We start from the raw sequence: 19,947 nt of genomic DNA, 5'->3' as shown, positions 1-19,947 counted from the left end.
TTTATGCTGACTCCTTAACCCTGTTGGGAGGAGACCTGCAACAATTTATTTGTCTTTGGGGTGTTTTTGCTACCTGAATAGGATTTTTCCATAGAAATTGATGTAGATTATTATCCCCCTTGAGAGGCTGTCCCTTAGAAGATTTTTCCATTGAAAGTTGAACATTTCGCCTGTTTTTTTGAACGAATTAAGCATGCTCCTTCCCAGCAGCCCTTTGTAGAAATTACTTAACCCTCCTAAGTATTGTTATCACTCAGGAAACAAGACTGTATACCTTTTATGCAGAGATAGTGTACTAATACTGAAACAGACACCAGAAGTTCATCTTATAAACTATATGCTCATATAGAAAGCTCACTGCTGTGAATTGACCAGACATTGACTGAATAGGAAGATAGACAGTATGCCTGCTGGAGCAGCTAGGGCCTTATTTTATCTCTCTGTAGAGATGTACCATCTCCTTATTCAGCATTTAGATCCTATCTTTTCTTGCCTGACTGTTAACTTCCTGATCTCTGAAAACAGATTTAGGACATGAGAAGTTTTGAAAGCACTGGTAAAATGTCTGCAAAACTGTATTGCTCTTGAAGCTTTATAAATGCAGACTATCTCTTGGAGTTAATCATTTGCTGGCCAGACAATTAACACTTTTCATTGAGTGCAATACTTTGAGTGCAAAAAAACATCTTTTATAAAGCTCTATTGAAAATATATCTGGAGTAGAATTTTAATGTAAGAAATTGACATTAACACTGTGGTTAAAGGTCTACCCCAGGTATATTTTATTCACAGAAAATAAATTGTACATGATATCTGGGTAAATCTGAGATACCTTATAGACCAGTGGTTCCCAAACTGTGGGTTGTGACCCACCATTGAGCATATAAACTGGGCCATCCCCCCTTAAGGGGAGTGGCCCAGTAATAGGCTCCCCAACAGCACCACAGTGATTGTGGCACTGCAGGGTCCCAGCAATATTTGAGTATACCCGGGGGGCTGCTTAAGTGACCACGATTTGTCTTGGAGGCTTGCAGCCCCCTCCACACGGCTGCACAGAGCTCTGATTGCCGACTGGAGCTCACTCGCGCAAACCGGAAGTGAGCTCTGTTTGGCAATTGGAGCTCTGTGCCGCTGCATGGAGGGGGCTGTGAGCCTCTAGGACCATCATGGATGCTTCAGCAGCCCCAGGTACACTCAAATATTGCTGGAACACAGTGGTACCGTGAGCGCTTTGGTGCCATCAGGGCTTCCCCACTCACTCCTTCCCCGCCCCTGCAGGGTCTTACGAGGTTCCCTACTCCTGGTAGGAGTTTAGGAACCTCTGTTACAGACCAATATACAATATTGTGCAATATATACAACAAGACAGTCAGACCAAGATATATGCCTCTGGAATAGGAATTCATAGTTTATGAAGCAAGTTATAGTAATAGTAAGTAGTTGATAGGCAACATGCTCTCCATTTCCTGATCCATTCTGTAAAATGTGCTTTTCTGTCTTTTTTTCCTTCAGGACACATATTCCAAACTCCTGATAGAAGAATGGCATCAGAATCATCTCAAGGGGAAACATGGTGGAAAACCAGCAGAAGCCAGAGGAAATTTGCAATTAGCAGGCTTGAACTAAGAAGTCAAGGTTTGTGACTGGAGTGACTCCAGTGCTGTACTCTGTCCCAGTTCACCAGCTTCTGTCCGTGGTGCCAGTGCTACAGTTTGCATCAAGGCATCTGGAAGGAAGGTTTTCTTGCCTCCTTATAAGCTAAGGGCAAAGGTTCTCAGACTCTCAGGGAGAGTTTGGTACCTGGTGTTTGCAGGGAAAGGGAGGGGATACAAATACTATGATCATACCACCACCAGGGAGGGAATGGGTAAGTCCAAAAAAGCCCCCTTTCTCCCCAACAACGGTGCAATCATGGTGATTGTCTTGCCACTGTTGCCTCACTCCTTATGGCAGTGTTATTCAAACTGTGTGGTGCGGCTCTTTAGGGAGACACCAAGAACTCAAAGGGGAGGTGCGGGATGTCCTCTCGCAGTGATGCAGTCGCACCCCTGGGCAGAATACGAGCCCGCCTTCTGCCCGTCATCTGTGCTTTTTTTTAAAGCAGAAGAAATGGGAATTGCTCAGCTGCGAGAGTGGCTGCTGCTGCCCCACACCCTTCTCCGTCCACTCCAAGGCTGCCGCCTTCTGTGTTCACTGCATGTTGTTTCCAAAGCTCTTCCACTCCAACCCCCATCTGGCAAGTACCGAGCATGCTCAGCTTGCAGTCCTTAACCCTTGCTGATCCTTGTCTGGTTGGTTCCTAGCTCCCAGCCTGGGATCCCTTCTCATCAAAGTGAAATCTCTCTTTTCATCCCCCTCCCTCTGCCACTCCCCCCTTTTGATCTCCAAACCTTCCTGCTTTCCTCCCCCTCCCAAATAAAACACTTCCTATTTTACCAGTCACCAGGGTCTTTAAAAAAAAAAATTATTTATTTTAATTGACACACACAAACATACAAACATATAACATACATTTAGGAGTGCTAAATTCCATATACCTTTACTAATTGATCATACCATATCTCCTAATCTACTTCTCATCTACTTCAAGCTTTTATTAATTTATCCATTTATTTATATAATATACAATAAATTTTCCCTAATGCCCTATACTATATTTTCTAAATTTTCACTTTCTATCAAGCGTAAACTAACTTCAGTTACTCCTTAATATTAAAACAATAATCTAGTTACCAAAATATAACATATAAAATAATTCTTCCATCTATTTCTGACTCTTCTACTCATTTATATATTTCTTATATCATATATGATAAATTTTCCGAATTTCCTATAATATATTTTCTAAATATTCACTTTCTATCATCTCAACTACCATATTTTTCGCTCCATAAGACGTACCTGACCATAAGACACACCTATTTTTTAGAGGAGGAAAACAGGAAAAAAATATTCTGAACCAAATAGTGTAATAAAATATTTAATAAACTATAACAGAATAACATTTGAACCATGTAAAGTGAACAGCAGTCAACAGTGGCATTAAGAACCATTATCACTGTCATTATCAAATGGAGAGACTTAAAGGTTTGAGTACTCTAGTTTTCTGGAAACCCCAAGAACTCATCATCGCTAGAGTCAGAATTTATGAAGCTCATTTGCTCACAATCACTGACATCACTTTCTTCGCTGTCTTCATATAAGACACCGTCTTCACTTCCATCTAAGGCATTGCTAATGCCACATTTTTTGAATGACTGTACAAGGATCTCCTCCTTTACTGAGTCCCATGATGTTTTCACCCATTTTTTCGGAAGTCCTCAAGGATGTTTAGACCACACCTTTTCAACCCATATTCTCATTCCATTTTCATCCATCCATTGTGGCATGAAGATCCTCCCCCTTCTTAGGGTGAATGTGAGCATAAACTGGCATGAAGCATAACATAACGCGCACTCTTTTTTGCAGTATTCACTCCATAAGACGCACACACTTCCCCCCACTTTTTTGGGGTGAAAAAGTACGTCTTATGGAGCGAAAAATACGGTAATTTAATTACTCATTAATATCAAATAAAAATAATCTAATTTCCAAACTATTATAAAACTAACCATCTCTTATAATGTATTCTTTACCATTCTCCCATCTAATTTTCCAATACTCCAATCTAATTCACCAGCCTAGTTACATTTCTTTTTCTTTGACATATTAACCACATATAAAACAATTCATCTACACACTAACATTTCCAATTATTTTTTAATGCATTCTAATTCATATATATCAATTTCGTATCTTTTTTTAGAATAGATTTTGACCATTATTATTAACCAGATAAGATCTTCCAATTTTCTTTAACCTTCAGGTTAACCCTCAGGTTTCTTTTTCTTTCTTACTTTCCATTTTTTCTCCTGTAACATAAGAACATAAGAACATAAGAACATAAGAACAGCCCCACTGGATCAGGCCATAGGCCCATCTAGTCCAGCTTCCTGTATCTCACAGCGGCCCACCAAATGCCCCAGGGAGCACACCAGATAACAAGAGACCTCATCCTGGTGCTCTCCCCTACATCTGGCATTCTGACTTAACCCATTCCTAAAATCAGGAGGTTGCGCATACACATCATGGCTTGTACCCCATAATGGATTTTTCCTCCAGAAACTCGTCCAATCCCCTTTTAAAGGCGTCTAGGCTAGACGCCAGCACCACATCCTGTGGCAAGGAGTTCCACAGACCGACCACGCGCTGAGTAAAGAAATATTTTCTTTTGTCTGTCCTAACCCGCCCAACACTCAATTTTAGTGGATGTCCCCTGGTTCTGGTATTATGTGAGATACATATGTGAGATACATATGTGAGATACATATATGTGAGATACATATGTGAGATACATAAAGATTAACATCTTTAATAGTTTATCTCTATAACAAAATCTAATAGATCCACACTTTCTTATATAAGATAGGTTCATTCTTCCAGTTAACTGGAATATATTTTCTCCTTCTTGTTCCAACAAATTTTGTATTTTGTGCACCCATGTTACTCTGTCCATCTTATCTATCTTGATCTCCACCTGCACCTCCTCTCCATCCTGTTGACTTCTTCCCGTGTCCTGTCTTCTGGTTTTGTCCCTCACCAGCTTCCTTTCTGCTTTCTCACTCCCTTGATCTTGTTTATCTTCTGCTTGTTTCTTAGCATCTTCCAATTGCTCCTTGCACACATCCATCTGATGGGAGAGAGAGTCTCTAAACTGGCTTGAACCTGCAAAAACCAACTCAACTGCTGTCTTCCCATTGTGAGCAGTTTTTCCATATTTGTCAGGATCATTTGAATCCAAATATCTGGAACGGGCTCCATCTTGCAATTTTTCGCTAATCCACAAGATGTCCACAGCGTATTATTCTCCTTACTTCCACCACATTTTATCAAACCGGCATTCTTTGAATTCTTCTTACAGATAACAGTGCGGTTAATGGAGAAAAACAAAATGAAAGAAGCAGTCTCGAAGACAAAACTCTTTCAAGTCTAATAAATTTTGTCCACAAATAATTATGGATTTTAGTCCACACACCAAATTATATTTATAGTTATAATCCATGACCAATTTATTCCACTACAAAGATAAAGAGCACTTTCAACATCCTTAAAAAGTTTCTCATTAACGCCTCCAGTGTATTCAGGGCTTTCAGCCAAATCAGTCAATCAGAGCCGGGGACAATATTAACACATACTTATATTAAATTTCCAACTTAAACTTTATGCTTCTTGCTTTTTCTTCCATATGGTATCTTAGCAAGGAGCCAGCAGCTTAGTTGCAGACACTGCTCTTCCCCCAATACTGTCTTCAGACCTGCAGTTGTTGGGGGGGGGGGGAAACAGACTGTCTCTCAGGAGCCCCTGGAGACATGTCTGTTCATCCACTGTTGGCTCCTCCTCCTTCTTCCTCACCAGGGGTCTTAAAGTTGCTTCCATGCAGTTGGCAAAGGGGGAGACAAGCACACACTTTACTTGGCCAGGAGCAGAAAAAGGGTACTGTTTTTAAAGTGATTTATTAATCTTGTTGTTTGACTGAAGAGGAGAGGCTGTATTTTTAAAGTGATGAATCTTGCTGTTTGAAGGGAATACTTATCAGCCATTGATGAAGTGATTGCCAGCCCAATCCTATCCACACTTTCCTGGGAGTAAGCCCCATTGACTCTAATGGGACTTACTTCTGAGTAGACATGAATAGGCTTGAGCTGTGCATCTCCTCTTATAGGAGACAAATCAGCTTCCTAACCAAACCCTTATCAGCTCCGATATATTTTCATGGTCTATTTTTCTTTTCCCCACCAGCTGCTGGAAAAATTTAATTTCATAAAATTAATAAAGGGTTCAATCCTATCCAAGGAGAATGGGAGAAATGACTAGTTGGATTGGGGTCCACAGTGGTGTGTTTGTGTAATGTTGGTCAGACTGGTTGTTCACAAAGTTCATTTGATAAAACAATTCTATTGGTATGCTTACAAAGTTTTAAAAAAATGAGTCTTCCTGGACCAGACAAAATCTACCTATTCCAGCATCCTGTCTCCAACAGTGATCAGCAGCTGATCTTTTCTAAAGCATGTATATTGCTGTGTATTACTAATATATTTTTAAGATATGCATTTAATTAATGATATGATTAATATAGTTAATATATATTTAATATTATAATCAATATGATATTATAATATAATATTTAATATAGTTAATATTTCTGGCCACTTCCTGTTTAATGATGTCACTTCCAGCCCTCAGGAACATGATGGGGAGTCATGGCCACCAGCCATGGGGCTCAAGGGAGCCACTGGCTGGAAAAGTTTGAGTACCACTGCCTTACGGGGTTCACTGACAGAGGTTTCCTGGCTGGGTTGATGTGATGCCCCCCAGTTTGGGAACCTGTGGCTAAGGGGGTTGAAAAAATATAGGTTATGGCAGGGGTGTCAATTTAATACAGCGAGCCAAATAGCATTCATGATGCCTGCTGAGGGCTGGAATTGATGTCTTTAGGCAGGAAGTGATCTCATTAAATAGGTCAAAATCAGAAATCAGAGGTTCTCATGTAGGAACTCAGAAGAGAAAATACACAAATCTTGACCATATTTCAAGATAAGGGAGAGGCCAATTATCACATGGGCCACTCTTTCTGCAGTGACACCTCAGCATTGTTCAGCAGCTGAGAGCCTAAGGACCAGATTAAAAGCTTTTGTGGGCAGCATCTGGCCCCCGGGCATTACGTGTGATATCCCTGGGTTAGGGGATGAGCGTCCATAATAAAAACCTTGACTTGTGCTATTGGCTGCTTGGATTGGGAAGCTTCTCAGAGTTTGAGCAGACAAACACAAAAGTTGTAAAGCTTCTTTTCCTACAAGGCTTAGGAATATTGCTGTACTTATCTTCTGGAACAAGGAGCCTGGGGGTGTGTGGTTTCCTCTGTGTAAGGAGTAATTGTTGTCTAGAAGTTTAACTAAAAATTTGACATGTTGAAAAACCATCCTCTTTGTGTGTGCAGAATCTCATTTTCCATTCCAGCCTGCAGAAGAATTTTAGAGGGAAATGTTGTATTGCAACGGAGTACTTTGGAAAACCGTATTTGGAGCCAGCTGCTTATTGACATAACTGATAACAATTGTCACTGTCAGCTCTCAGCATGCTTAGAAGGGGGCTGTGTGGTAGCAGCAGGGCGGGTGGGGCAGAGCTTTTATGGAGTGGGACCTGTATTGAGAAGGAAGTTAGTATGGTGGGGAAGCCAGATGGTCCATACACAGGCACAATTGTAGACCAGTGTAGTCATTCTTCATAGATGATCATATGTTAATCCATAATTACCTTGAACCACAAGCAGAAAGCACTCTGCCCTGATGTGTGCCATAACTGAGGTGCCTGTAGCACAATGAACAGACTGAGAACACATCTTAAGAATTCAGATCAGCCTTTTAACACAAGCAAACCTGCCCTGCAGGGAATGCTGAACCTGTGGATGTTTGGCCAAGGAAGTTGGGTAGAAGTAAACGGCCTGCAAATATAGCACCAATGTGTTTTCTTGCAGTTTCTGATCAAACAAGAGGCTCGGCAAGTCAGAGCTGGCTCCCAACCACTGACGCAACAACTCAGGCAAACGAAGAGAGTGGAGAAGATGCAATGAGCGTTTGGAGTGTGCCTGATGAGGTTCAGCAGATACTGCATGGAAGTTATAATTCCCATTTTGAAGTAAGGGTCAGAATTAGACTTCTGGTTGTTGTCCAGCATATGTGTGTTTGTGGTTCTGGGTGCACACAGAGTAAATGACCCTGATCAGGTTATCGTTGACAGGGCTGATGCCAAGGTAGCATCAGGCTGATGAACCTTGAGTAAAAGGCAACACTTGTTTATCTCTATTTGGTTATTTGATTTTCTCTGTAAATGTGTTTGTGCCCTTTTTTATTGCAAAGCGGTATATAAACATTAATAATAACCATTTCTGGGAAAGGGGCGAGAGGCAACTCCCTGAAAAACATAATGGCCTATATCAGTCAAAGCCAATATCTGTAGTCTTGAGTGCCTACCAATTTGGGCCATTCCCTGAAATGTTGCCTGCATCCACCATAACACCTTGGTGTGAGGAGGAGAGTCCAGATATCGACCAGCCTGCCTGCTGTGCTAGGAAGGGAGGCAGTTGAACTCAGCAGCCAAGCTGCAAAGTGATGAGTCAGAGTGGCCCTGGAACCATGGTACAAAAGGGCTGAGCCTCTGCCAGCCCAGCTTACAGGGGCTGGAGCCAGAGTGAGGAGCAGCAGATAGCCATGTGCTGCATTCCCCACCCCATCATGTGGGGTCTTTTCCCTCTGCTGATTCTGAGCAGGGTGAAAGGAAAGAATGAATAAGAGTTAGCTCTAAAGGGGATCACAGGAGACTGCTTCACTGGCACCAGTCAGAGAAAACAAGGTCAGCTCCTTCTTTGGAGAAGTTATTGCAAAACAGTGGCTCTGCTGCCTGATCCAACAGGTGAGCCTGTCACAAGCTTCTGGCATTCACTCTGAGAGTCCTCTCAGAAAGCCTGATTGGTCAGTGCTGTGTTCCTAAAACAATTCTAGTGACATGCATGTGTGACTGGAAGCAAAAAAGTAGGCTCAGGACATTAGAGTGTATGGGGAGGATTTATTTATTTATTTATTGGACTTGTAATCCACCTTTCTTTCCAAAGAGCACCCAGGACGGCAAGGATGGATTATTTATTCCTAGAGGCATCACAGTAAAGTTTGGTTTGTCCTAGCCCATATGGAACAAAGGCTTGCAGGATCTTAGACTGGCCAGTAAAGAGCACCTCTACCTAATCTGTCATTTTGTACCTTCTCTTTTCTCCACAGGAGTCTTTCCCTCAAGAAAATGGTTACTCTGTTGCTAGTCTCTGTAATGCTGACAGTGTGTCTGAAAGTACCAGCAGCATCCTCAGCAAACTGGACTGGAATGCAGTGGAAGCCATGGTAGCAAACTTGGAAGAAAAATAATCCCCCAGTATCTGGGTTCTTCTGCACTGTAGGCTTAATGTGATTAGTGAAAACCACCACCAGTTAAATTTTAGGGAAATGTACAGCCAAGTTCGCATTAAGCACGAGGCACCATCCTACTGGAAATTCTGCATCAGACATGCTAGTGCAGCAAAATCACACCTCTTCTTTTCAAAGAAGTAATCTGGGTTCAATGTATAAAAGCCAAATAGTGGAACTCAGAGTAATAAAAGTGTGCTTAGGCCTCTCCAAACATACAGAACTGAAATAAATCTGGCAAGCAAAAGTCTGGGGATATTATTTATTTCTGAAAGCAATACATATGCTCCCCCATTAGAGACATCCAAGTTACAGAGGCCTGTGTTGGCACTTTCAGCAGACACAGGACATCCTTTACTGGTGCTTCTGCATAGGTGGGATAGCATGTCAATTTCAAGTACAGAAGAACCTCTGGCAACCTCTCCTTAAAGTAGGGGACTTAGTACTCAGTGCTATCCAACTTTCCAGTTCTGATGCAGCCCCAAGAGAACAAATGTCACCTTGAGGAGGTCTCCATGACTACCCCTCTAGCACAGGATGCAATATGCACCCTATTGGCATGGCTGCATCAGCTGACTGGGCCCTTGGTGTACTGAAGTTCATCATTTAAATGGTCAGATTTGCACATTAATTTAAGAACTAAAAAGGTAACTGTTCCTAAAATTCTGAATTATTGTATACTGTTCAAATAGTTTGAATGCAATAAAATGTTGGTACTCTTATTTTTGTGCAGTGTTTTTGCAAAGGGTGTCTGGCTGTGTTGGATAGTATGACAGTGATGCCCAAGAATAAACTTCTAATGGTGCCATTCAGCTTTTGTTGAAGTCACTGGCAAGACTCCCACTAAATGTAATGGGGTTTACTTGCACCCTGAAGGTTACTTTAATTACCTGGGAGGGAAACTCCTGGGGCACTGGAGTATTTCAGACTGCATTAGCCTCTTTAAACTTTTTTTTAATCCAAAAATTCCATGAGATTTTCTGCTCCACTGAACCTACCCTATAGGTAGTGCCAAGGTAACCAGAAAGTCCTCTGCCCTAGCAATTAGATTTCTAATGCTTTCCTAGTGCCTGCAGCAATGCAATGGCCTCTAGTCATCTATGATACACAGAAGATAAGCTAGTTCCTGAAGGACATGGAACAGGGAATTCACTATAAAACACAACTCTGGAAGAAAAGGATCCTGCTCCAAGTACCATCCAATTGCATACAAGTTAAAATGTATAGACTGGCCTTCAACAGATATCTTAGGAACATATAAAGCTGCCATTGGTCCATCTAGATCAGCGTTACTGATGCTGACAGGCAGCAGGTGTTCTAAGATTTCAGACAGGAATTTTTCCTTACCTGGAGATGCTGAGAACTGAGGAATCTACAGTATGCAACACACATGTTCTTCCACAGAGCTATAGCTTCTCCTAAATTCTATTTATTGATGGATTGTGCTACCTGTGATAGCCAGCTGCTATCTGCTGCCAGCCAGTGTTTGGAGACTCAACTCACACCAGGCAGCTGCTTCCACTCCACATGCCCAAAAAGGCTGTGCACCCTAATTTCCAGGGCCTGGCCTGAATTACTGCAGAGATCAGGCACAAAAAAGGAGGCTGTGGTATGCAATGGTAAGGTTGGAAATTGGGGCACAGCGCCTGCTGGAGCAACGGGCAGTGGAAGCAGCTGCCTGGTGTGAGCATGGGAAGAGACTGACCACAGTGCCCTATGGCAAGTATGCAGGCTGCAGGGTGTCCCTACAACTGCCCAGGCTAATTCATGGCAAGCACTTCCACTCCAGTGGGAGCATCAGGAGCAGTTATCTTGGAGTAGATTCAAGGACTGGTGGTGGAAGCAGTACAGGCCCAAGGGTAAGGAGGATGCAAAGCCACTGCCAAGCACACTTACAGCCCAAGCTCTTCAAACTTCACAGGTAAGAATTCAGGCTTTTTTCTTTTTTAAACACAGCAGTTCCATAGTGAGGAGACTGCTGTTCTCTAGCTAATAAACTAGATTGCAGACTGCCTTTACTACTATCTTGTTGAGGACTTTACCCAGAATTGACAATAATGCTGTAAAGCACAACACGTCTTCAGCCATCTTCAAGATAGTACAGGTTCCGGAACATCATGGATATGGCAAACACCCATCCCCATGTTCACTCTCCAGAGGTGAGCCCAGCTCCCCTGCCCTCTGGAAGGGCCACTGTGCTCAGCAGAGGCCGCAGATGTCCATCCACAGGCTCTGTGGGGCTCATAGTTCTCTGTAAAACCAGAAGTGATGTTAAATGTCTTAAAAGGCATTAAAAGCATCACTTCTGGTAGAAGTCACGTTTTGAGCTGTAGAACTCCATGGATGGACATCTGTGGCCTTTGCTGAGCTTAGAGGACTTGGCTCCGGAGAAGGCATGGGGGGGCACAGACCCAATCCATGGATATGGGATCTGGAAATACAGGGCCCCCCTTATGTCTATGACCAACAAGCCTATTACTATTGTCAATTTTTGTTTTACCTCCGTTTCTAAACTGTTGCATGGAGTATGCTGTATTGGTTGAAGCCCTACTAATTATAGTTTAGTGGCCATGGATTAGGTCAGGGATCCCCAAACTTTTTGGTACCCCACCTGAGGAAAAAAAAAAAAGCAGCTATGCCTCAGAGGGGCAGTATGGATCTTTAAAACACTGCTCCCTCACAGACAGCCAAGATCTGTGGCTTTACTCAGCCACAGAATGTGGTGATGGACCTGGCCTAGGTGCCTTTAAAAGGGAATTAGACAAATTTCTGGAGGAAAAATCCATTACAGGTTGCAAGCCATGATGTATATGTGCAACCTCCTGATTTCAGAAATGGGCTATGTCAGATGCAAGGGAGGGCACCAGGATGCAGATCTCTTGTTATCTGGTGTGCTCCCTGGGGCATTTGGTAGGCCGCTGTGAGATACAGGAAGCTGGACTAGATGGGCCTATGGCCTGATCCAGTGAGGCTGTTCTTATGTTAAGAGGCACAAATAGGAGAATAAACTGAAACAAATATCTTGAAAATACATCCTCCATGTGCAGCCCAGCTACTCCTTCCCCGAAGGCTGCAGTTTGCTGCAAGCTTTCTTTAAATTTCTGCCAACAGAACGCACATCGCTACGCGGGTAGCAATTTTAGGAGTGCTGTCAGATGAGGTGGCAGCATTCCAGGACCATTGCAGTGGGTGGGGCTGAAATAATTGTTCCTTTACCCAGATGTTACCTCTGCAACTGCCCCTCCACCATAGGATGCAGTGGGAGTCACTTTGGTGCCACTGCATTAGTGAGTGGTGGGAAAGGATAGGATTGGGCTATAAGTGTATCACTCCTGTTGTGGATGGTGTAGTTTAATTGTAATCCAAAGAAAGAGCTTTTGTACCTTCACCTCAAGCTCGATGATTCTGAATCTTTCTCAGGACATCTGCCCCCAGTAACAGCTTGAAACTTTAGTAGTTATGAAAATCAATTTTTCTTTCCAAACCATAATCTCCATGCTGTATGAGATTCTTAGGAACTTGTTCCAAGGCTTCAGGCTGCAGTCAGAATCTCTTCACCACTGAGGTCTTTCTTCTGCCATTGCCTCCTGCATTATCAGGCAGGAGCAAGAAGTGCTCTCTGCTAGGTCCTGAAATGGAGTACAAACCGCATGAGGTTGAACTATGCCATAGGATTCTAATGCAGGCCACTAGGAAGCCAGTAAGAGGGATATGATCTTTATCTTCATTGGCCTTCTCTTGCTGCCTCAGCTGGTCTGTGGCAGCAGCCTGACATCTCTGGCAAGGGAGAAAACGGAACAACTGCATTTATTTTACACCCATCCCCTCTCCCTTTCAGCTGCTATTTCCAGATTCAGTATGAATCCATGCAGTTTGTGAACTGGGCAGAGGGAGAATGTTTTCCAGCCTCTCCACACTACATACAATTTAGAGGGCTGTATTTTTCCCTGGACATGGTACACATATAGCATGGTCAGGGCTTTTTTTTGCCTAATCTTTGATGTCCATATGGCAATGATTATTTCAATCTTGTCTTGAATGAGGTTTACCTACATCCAGTTCTTCCCCAAGGCCAGATCCAAAGCAAGCACCAAGATCACAAGACATAGGCAGTATGTACAAAGAGAGGTCAGCCTGGATGTCATAAATGTCCTGAAGGTACATTGCTGCAGACTTGAGTGTTCTTACAAAACAGCTTCATTTACATACGGAATAAGAATAAGTAGGATACACTAGGGGAGTGTCTCAAAGACTCTAAGCAAGATTCCAGAGAGGTCTCCAGCAGTCTCCAGAGGTCTCCTACCACTGCCACCAACCCCTTGAGAACTTTCTTTTACAGGCAGAACCATTCTATTTGGGTTTTTGTCAAAATTTACAAGGTTTAAATAAATTACATTTAAATAAAATGTATCCTGGGACAACCAAGGTAAGCAACAGATCTACTTTGGCAATGAGAACAGATTGCTAAGACATTTCAAACATTTCCCTTAGTTGTATTCCACAACAACAGCACAGAAAATAAATACTGAGATTTCTTGACAATAGGAAGCAGATGATTTGAAATCAAATCACTCTCAGTTCTACAGAGGAAGCTATTAGAATAAACCAATTTGTAAGCATTTAGAGTGCAAACAAGTCACTATGAACAGATAAGTGAACACATAAGCTTGGTTTTTTTCACCGTAGGCAGATTTTGCCCTAGAAATACTTGCAGCAACACACAGTTAAGATAAAGAAGGAAGAATAAACGGAAAATACTTCAAACGATTATTAAATAGATGCTGCAAAATTATTAGTCATGTCAGTTTAATTTGTGAATTCTGTACAAGTAAACGATTGCAAATTGTGTTACTATTCGTCATTGATCAAGTAACACACTAATGTTCTGTATTCTAACGTAATAAAAAGCACATCCCATCATATATTAACTTTATAGAAGAAAATAAATGCATCCAAAATATGTCTGATGAACACCCGCCTTTAAATAAGCTTGGAATACAAAAGGCTTTAAAAGAGTGCTCTATTATATGTTTTCTTCTGCTTACGCCATTATGCAAAAATCATTATGTCACTATCCAGAGCGAAATAGCTTATGGAAGGCTTGTGACGCATACATTGAGGCAAGCACTCCAGAGTTTGTTTAAAATAGCATTTTCAGTGTATAAAAGGTGAAAACAGATTTCAAGTAATTAAAAAGCCTGTCTGCAATACAACCCAGTGTTCCCCCCACCCAGCTTTAAAAAAATCATTTCTGAAGAATGTTACATCACTATCAATTACAAATTCATTCACGCTTCTGTCATTTGCAGCCCCTGGCTGTGATCCAGGAAGAACATCAAGAGTGCAGCAAGTGCTTTTCACTCTGGAGACACAGCCAGCAACTGGATCCAGATGAGCAATTGCTGCTCCCAATTCACAGCCACTGTTCTTGCTGCAAAGTACTCTGATGCCCTAAACAAGTGAAACACATACATGACTAGTTATTCAAAATAGATCAATAGTTGCTTTCCCCCCCCCCCAAGTTTTCAATGTTGCCAATATGGACAGTATGAGAAAGAAATTGAAGCATACAAGGCATAAACTATAGTTTCTTTTTATATCAAAATGTACTCTTGAAAATGTGTTTGGCACAGTGCTAAATCATATATAGTTAATACTAAATATTGCAGGATACAATAAAACCCTGGAGTTAACGTGTTTTACACCCTTTTAAGGGATAAAAATAAAAGATACCAATTATTCAGAAGTCAGCCTATACAAACTGTATAAACAATATTTATGTCTTGCTTTGAAAACCACTGATATAGTAAATTTTACATAAAAGACTGCAAAATAATATAAATGGATTTAAACAGATCTTTACAATAAGAAATTCAAATGGAAACAGACAAGTAACAAAGAGAAGTAAAAAAATTTATTGCAGTATTCGTTCCACCAGATTTGCTGGGGATCCCTTTTCTTGTATTATTTCAGGGTGACCTAATACATCAAAATCTACATTTACAAAAACTCCTCCTGCAGATAGGTCATAGATACTGCATGCTTTTTTTCCCCCAACAGAATAAATTATATATCCAGGAGATTCTGCCATTTTACAGCCTGGAAAAACAATGCTTCCCTGGAAACTGGGCTAAGCTAAAGAAAGCCATCCGCTGCTAGGTTAAACTCCAAGAACACTTTATTAAGAACATTGACAGACTAATTTCCAACATTCACTTGTTTATTTTTTTTTAAACAGAAAGGTTTTTTTCCAAGATATAAACAATTTTTGTTAAACTATTATACAGTGGGAGTAAAAATGAACTGAGAAGTTTCTGCTGCACAACAGCGAAGGAAGCTCCCACAAAAATGTTTACCAAACATTTCCTTCTGTTTCCTGCATCCCAGGTGTCATTCTTACTCTTCATTAAATTGATTTTTTTTTGCCAGAAAGTTGGTATTTCAAGTTTTTTTTTCTGTTATTTCATTTCCTGTAAAATTTGGCTGCATGTACAAATGCATTAGCTGGAAGTTCCATCCTTGGCGGCATACAGCGATCGTAAAGTCTGAACCACTTTATTAGTCAGCTTATTAGCACTCGTTAGAGCAATTTTTTTGTAAATAATGTCTGACTCTTTAATAGTGTCTACCCAAGGCACCAGTTTGCGGCCATCGCGGCGCTTAGCCTCAGTCCAGGAGCCACTGTAGGAGCCCGCCATCCACTGAACACTGAAGCCATTGCTGGTTTTCTGTACTACTCTTGCAATTTGTGGTCGATCTTTGTACTTTGGACAGCAAATAGCGATGACATCCATGACATCAACACTTTCATTCATCTGTGCTGCCAACTCTGTAGAGTCTGAATTTCGTTTTGACCTTCTCAATGACTAAAACATTGGGAGGGGAAAAAAGACCAAGTGTTACACAAAAGAACTTGAGTGAAATTATTGCTTTTATTGCTTTTAATCCCTTGACGCCGGGAGTGGGGATTTCCCGGCACACATTCCATTGCCGGCAATGAGACGCACCGCGACCGCCAGCGCCAAGGGGTTAACACATCCTTGCAAAATCACATATTTTAATTTGTACCCGTGTCTTAACTCTTATTGATATATAAAATTATATGTACAAATGAATCATAAAGCTACATAAAAACTTGGCAACAATAAAAAGGATACACACAGTACATTCCAAAGGAAAATTAACTTTTTTATGCTAGATAAAATCTCTTCTGCTATGTTTTTATTGTGTTTTTTGTTAAAACTTTCTACAAAAGTTGTATAAACGATTAAGAATTTCTATCTACAAAATGTTTTTTTTCATATGGATTACATTACTGAGTGTACATTTTATCAGAGACTGACATTTATAAGCACAGAAAAATCATTTTACGTAATACGCTGCGAAATACGTTGACTCCTCCTCCGCCTCACCCCTGAAGTGCCTCCTCCTCTATCCTCCCCATCACTCTCATCATCCTCTGTCTCAGCTGCATTGTTTTTAGGGCTGCCTCCTCCAAGCAGCGAGGTAATTGCTTTGTTGCGAGCATTTGTGCTAGCTGACACTTCCCCATCCTCTTCCTCTTCATCAGGATCCAAGTGTTCCATAAGAAGTTTGAACTAAGAAAAGACATTGGAAATTAGATTAGATGCCACATAAGAGGAGTCAACAAATGGCTACAGCAAGGTCGCATGCAGACTTCTTTTTTGGTTTGGACTAACACTGAAAATAGTAGCTTATGGTACAGGTAAGAGACATGCATTCTGTTTTCTTCATCGACAGCCCATACGAACCTAAGTAGAGCCCTGCTGGATCAAGCCAAAGGCCCATCTAGTCCAGCTTCCTGTATTTCAGAGTAGCCACCCAGATGCCTCAGGGAGCACACAAGACAACACAAGACCTGCATCTTGGTGCCCTCCCACGCATCTGGCAAATCTTTTCTGAGCCCAGAAAAGTCCTATCTTCCCTGGCACTGTCAGTTACAGTGGCACAAAGATGGCTACCACTGTATCCAGCAGGGCCAGGGAGGCTGCTGGAGGTCTCCTCAGGGGAAAGGGACTTTTAGAGCCCAATCCTGTGGTCCACGCCGTGCCATGGACCACAGTCACAAACATGCCGTAAGGCACGTTTGCGGGGCTTACTGCTGGGCTCCTGCTGGAGGTGGCTCAGCTTTGCCCGGCGGTGAGCCACCACCTGGCGGGCACTTGCATTCCGTGGCGCTTGCGACCACCAGGCTGCGGAAAGGCAAATGGGGGCGGGGGCATTCCGGGGAGGGGGGAGGCCTGTGTGTCGCGGGGAGGGGGCCGGGACACCGGTGTGACGCAGAGAGGGGGACGTGCCAGAGGCATGCTGGGGGGTGGACGGGAGGAGGAACCGCAGAGTTCTGCTCCGCAGGATCCTTGGCGCTCATGAAGGCTGTGTGCCTTACACGAGTGCCTTTAGTTTAGCAGCGCCCAAAGGGCGCCACTAAAGTGATTAGCCCCATTCCGGGGCTGCCTCCCTTACCCGGGGGAAGGGGACGAATGTCCCCTACTCCCGAGGTGCCTCCCGCGGTAGTGCGGGAGGTGCTGGATTCGGCGGCAGCCCTCATGGTTTGGGCTGCTTGTTAGGATTGGGCTGTTGTTCCCTTTACAGAGTAAAGCCCTGACCCCTGCAATGGGGCTACTCAAGTCTGCAGAAGTTATTTTGCCAGAGTAGATTTTAGAAGCCTCCATCGGTCCCACCGCCTTCCCAGCTCAGTCCCTCCCCCTGTTCTACCCTCCCACTGCCCCAGAACACCTCACCCCACCTAGAAAAGCCACACTGCTGCCCAGCAGTGCTACTTACCCTTGGTGGCTCATTATGGGTGCCCTCTTGGCACTAGGCCCACTGCCAACTGGCACTGGGTCCATGTTGGCACTCCCATCTCCCTGGGTGCTGCAAATGTGCTTTATGGCACATTTGTGATACCCAGCACCAGCAGTACACTTGTACCACCAGCCTTTGAGACTTTAGGATTAGGCTCTAAATGAACTTGTTAGCACTCAACAAAAATAAGTAACTAAGAAACAGTTAACTATTCCTCAGTTTTCCAGCAGCTTTCAGCTAGTCAACAAAGTAGATGACGGAAGAGATCACTGGAAAAAATCCTTGATATGACACTGTGCAACAGAAATCACCTTTATATCTGGAACATAAGATAAGCCCTGCTGGATCAGGCAAAAGGCGCATCTTGTCCAGCTTCCTTTATCTTACAATGGCACACCAGATGCCTCAGGGAGCACTGCAGATAACAAAATATCTGCATCCTGTGGCAATTCCCTTGTATCTGACATAAAGATATAGCCTACTTCTAGAACCAGGAGGTATACCTATCATGGCTTGTAACCTGTGATGGAATTTTCTTCCATAAAATTGTCTAACCCCCTTTTAAAGGCATCTATGCCAGATTCCATCACCACATCCTCTGGCAAGGAGTTCCACAGGCTAATCACAGGAAAGAAATATTTTATTTTGTCTGTTCTAATTCTCTCGAACCTCTGGTTCTGGTGTTGTGTGAGAGGAAAAAGAACATCCCACTATCTGTTCCATGCATAATTTGGGAAACTGAAGAACTTTTAAATCTTTTCTCGTTATACATGGCCTCCAATAGATTGACACATGGGTTGCAAGGGTTACAGGCTTTATCACATAAAATTAGCTTGTTTTCCTCTCATTTTTATTAGTCTAAAGCAGGGGTGTCCAAAGTTTTTGGCAGGAGGGCCACATCGTCTCTCTGACACTGTGTTGGGGGCCGGGGAAAAAATAATTAATTTACATTTAAAATTTGAATTAGTTTACATAAGTTTACATAAATGAATATATTAAAGATGAATTTATATGAATGAATGAAGGTCTTGCAATAGCTCATGGCCTATAAAAGGTCTTGCACAAAGCAACACTGGCCTTTCCTTTGCTGCCGCTACTGCATCACAGACATGAAACAACAAGCAGTGGAGGGAGCCCTCATCCCACAGCTCACACGAGAGGTCAAACAGTCGCACTCCCTCTGAGAGCAGTTGCATCGAGCTAGTATAGGCTCAAACAAATCTCCGGAGGGCCAGAGGCTCATTGGAGACTGGGGGCTCCCTGAGGGCCACATTGAGAGGCCTCAAGGGCCACAAGTGGCCCCAGGGCTGGGATCTGGGAACCCCTAAAGGAGGAGGTGTGCAGCTCAGTGGAAGAGTAATCCTTTGAATGCAGAAAGCCCAGATTTGGTATCTGGAACCTCCAGCAAAAGCTTCTTAGGCAGCAGGAACTGGCTGAGTCTCTGAGTTATAGCGGCTCTTTGGAGATACAGGTAGAGTAGAGACTCTAGAGTGGACAATACTAGGAAAGACAGACCAATGGTCTGACTTCACATATAAGGCACTGACATAGAATTTGACACAGTTTAAGTACTTCAGGTTCTACCAGCAGGGATTTAAGGGACATGATATTACCTGCAGCTTATCCAATCATGTTTAAATGTGGGTGTCACCATGGCTCCACACTGCTGCCCTCAGCATGTTGACCCCCATGCCTTATTTGCCACCTTCACAAGACAGTTCAAACCCTTTTATAATGGTAAGGGTCAAAATTCTGCAGTTTCTCAATACTTACATCTAAGTACTGTTTGACTATACTCCTCTTCACTTCTTCTGTGAGCTTGGAACTAGCCATATCATTTCGAAGGAAGTCCAGCGTCTGTTTTGGATGGAAGTGAATTCCTGTTTTCCTGTTTATCGCTTTATCATACACCTTCGCTGATTCAGAGGGAGAGTATTTCTGAATTTTACTATATTGGAAAAACAAAAAAAAATATGCTTAGAAAATAGGACAACTGGTCCACTTTCTTTGACAACTACAACAGAAGTAACTAGAATTCATTAATTCATGTCTGAACTGTTAGTATTATAGA

General features: G+C 42.6%; 2 protein-coding genes across 6 annotated transcripts in view; one reads left to right on the top strand and one right to left on the bottom strand.

Annotated features, from left to right (window-relative positions):
* CPLANE1 (ciliogenesis and planar polarity effector complex subunit 1) overlaps positions 1–9,772 on the top strand; it is a 114,028-nt gene extending 104,256 nt beyond the window's left edge. For all 3 annotated transcript variants that reach the window (XM_066615229.1, XM_066615227.1, XM_066615228.1), the window contains 3 exons: positions 1,513–1,635; positions 7,574–7,734; positions 8,871–9,772. In XM_066615229.1, coding sequence (XP_066471326.1) covers positions 1,513–1,635; positions 7,574–7,734; positions 8,871–9,011 — 425 coding nt within the window. In that variant the 3' untranslated portion in view covers positions 9,012–9,772. The remainder of the gene's footprint in view (positions 1–1,512; positions 1,636–7,573; positions 7,735–8,870) is intronic.
* A 3,779-nt stretch (positions 9,773–13,551) lies between these two features.
* NIPBL (NIPBL cohesin loading factor) overlaps positions 13,552–19,947 on the bottom strand; it is a 209,258-nt gene continuing 202,862 nt past the window's right edge. The window contains exons 45-47 of one of the 3 annotated variants that reach the window (XM_066618315.1): positions 19,650–19,824; positions 16,463–16,648; positions 13,552–15,916 (exon numbers count right to left, since the gene is read on the bottom strand). In XM_066618315.1, the coding sequence (XP_066474412.1) occupies positions 15,551–15,916; positions 16,463–16,648; positions 19,650–19,824 (727 nt within the window). In that variant the 3' untranslated portion in view covers positions 13,552–15,550. Of the gene's footprint in view, positions 15,917–16,421; positions 16,649–19,649; positions 19,825–19,947 lie in introns of all 3 variants that reach the window. The other 2 variants (XM_066618317.1, XM_066618316.1) reach the window with 2 other exon arrangements.

The sequence above is a fragment of the Tiliqua scincoides genome, chromosome 2 (genome assembly GCF_035046505.1).
Source record: "Tiliqua scincoides isolate rTilSci1 chromosome 2, rTilSci1.hap2, whole genome shotgun sequence".
Lineage (NCBI taxonomy): Eukaryota > Metazoa > Chordata > Lepidosauria > Squamata > Scincidae > Tiliqua > Tiliqua scincoides.
This window is presented reverse-complemented; position numbering and strand designations above follow the sequence as displayed.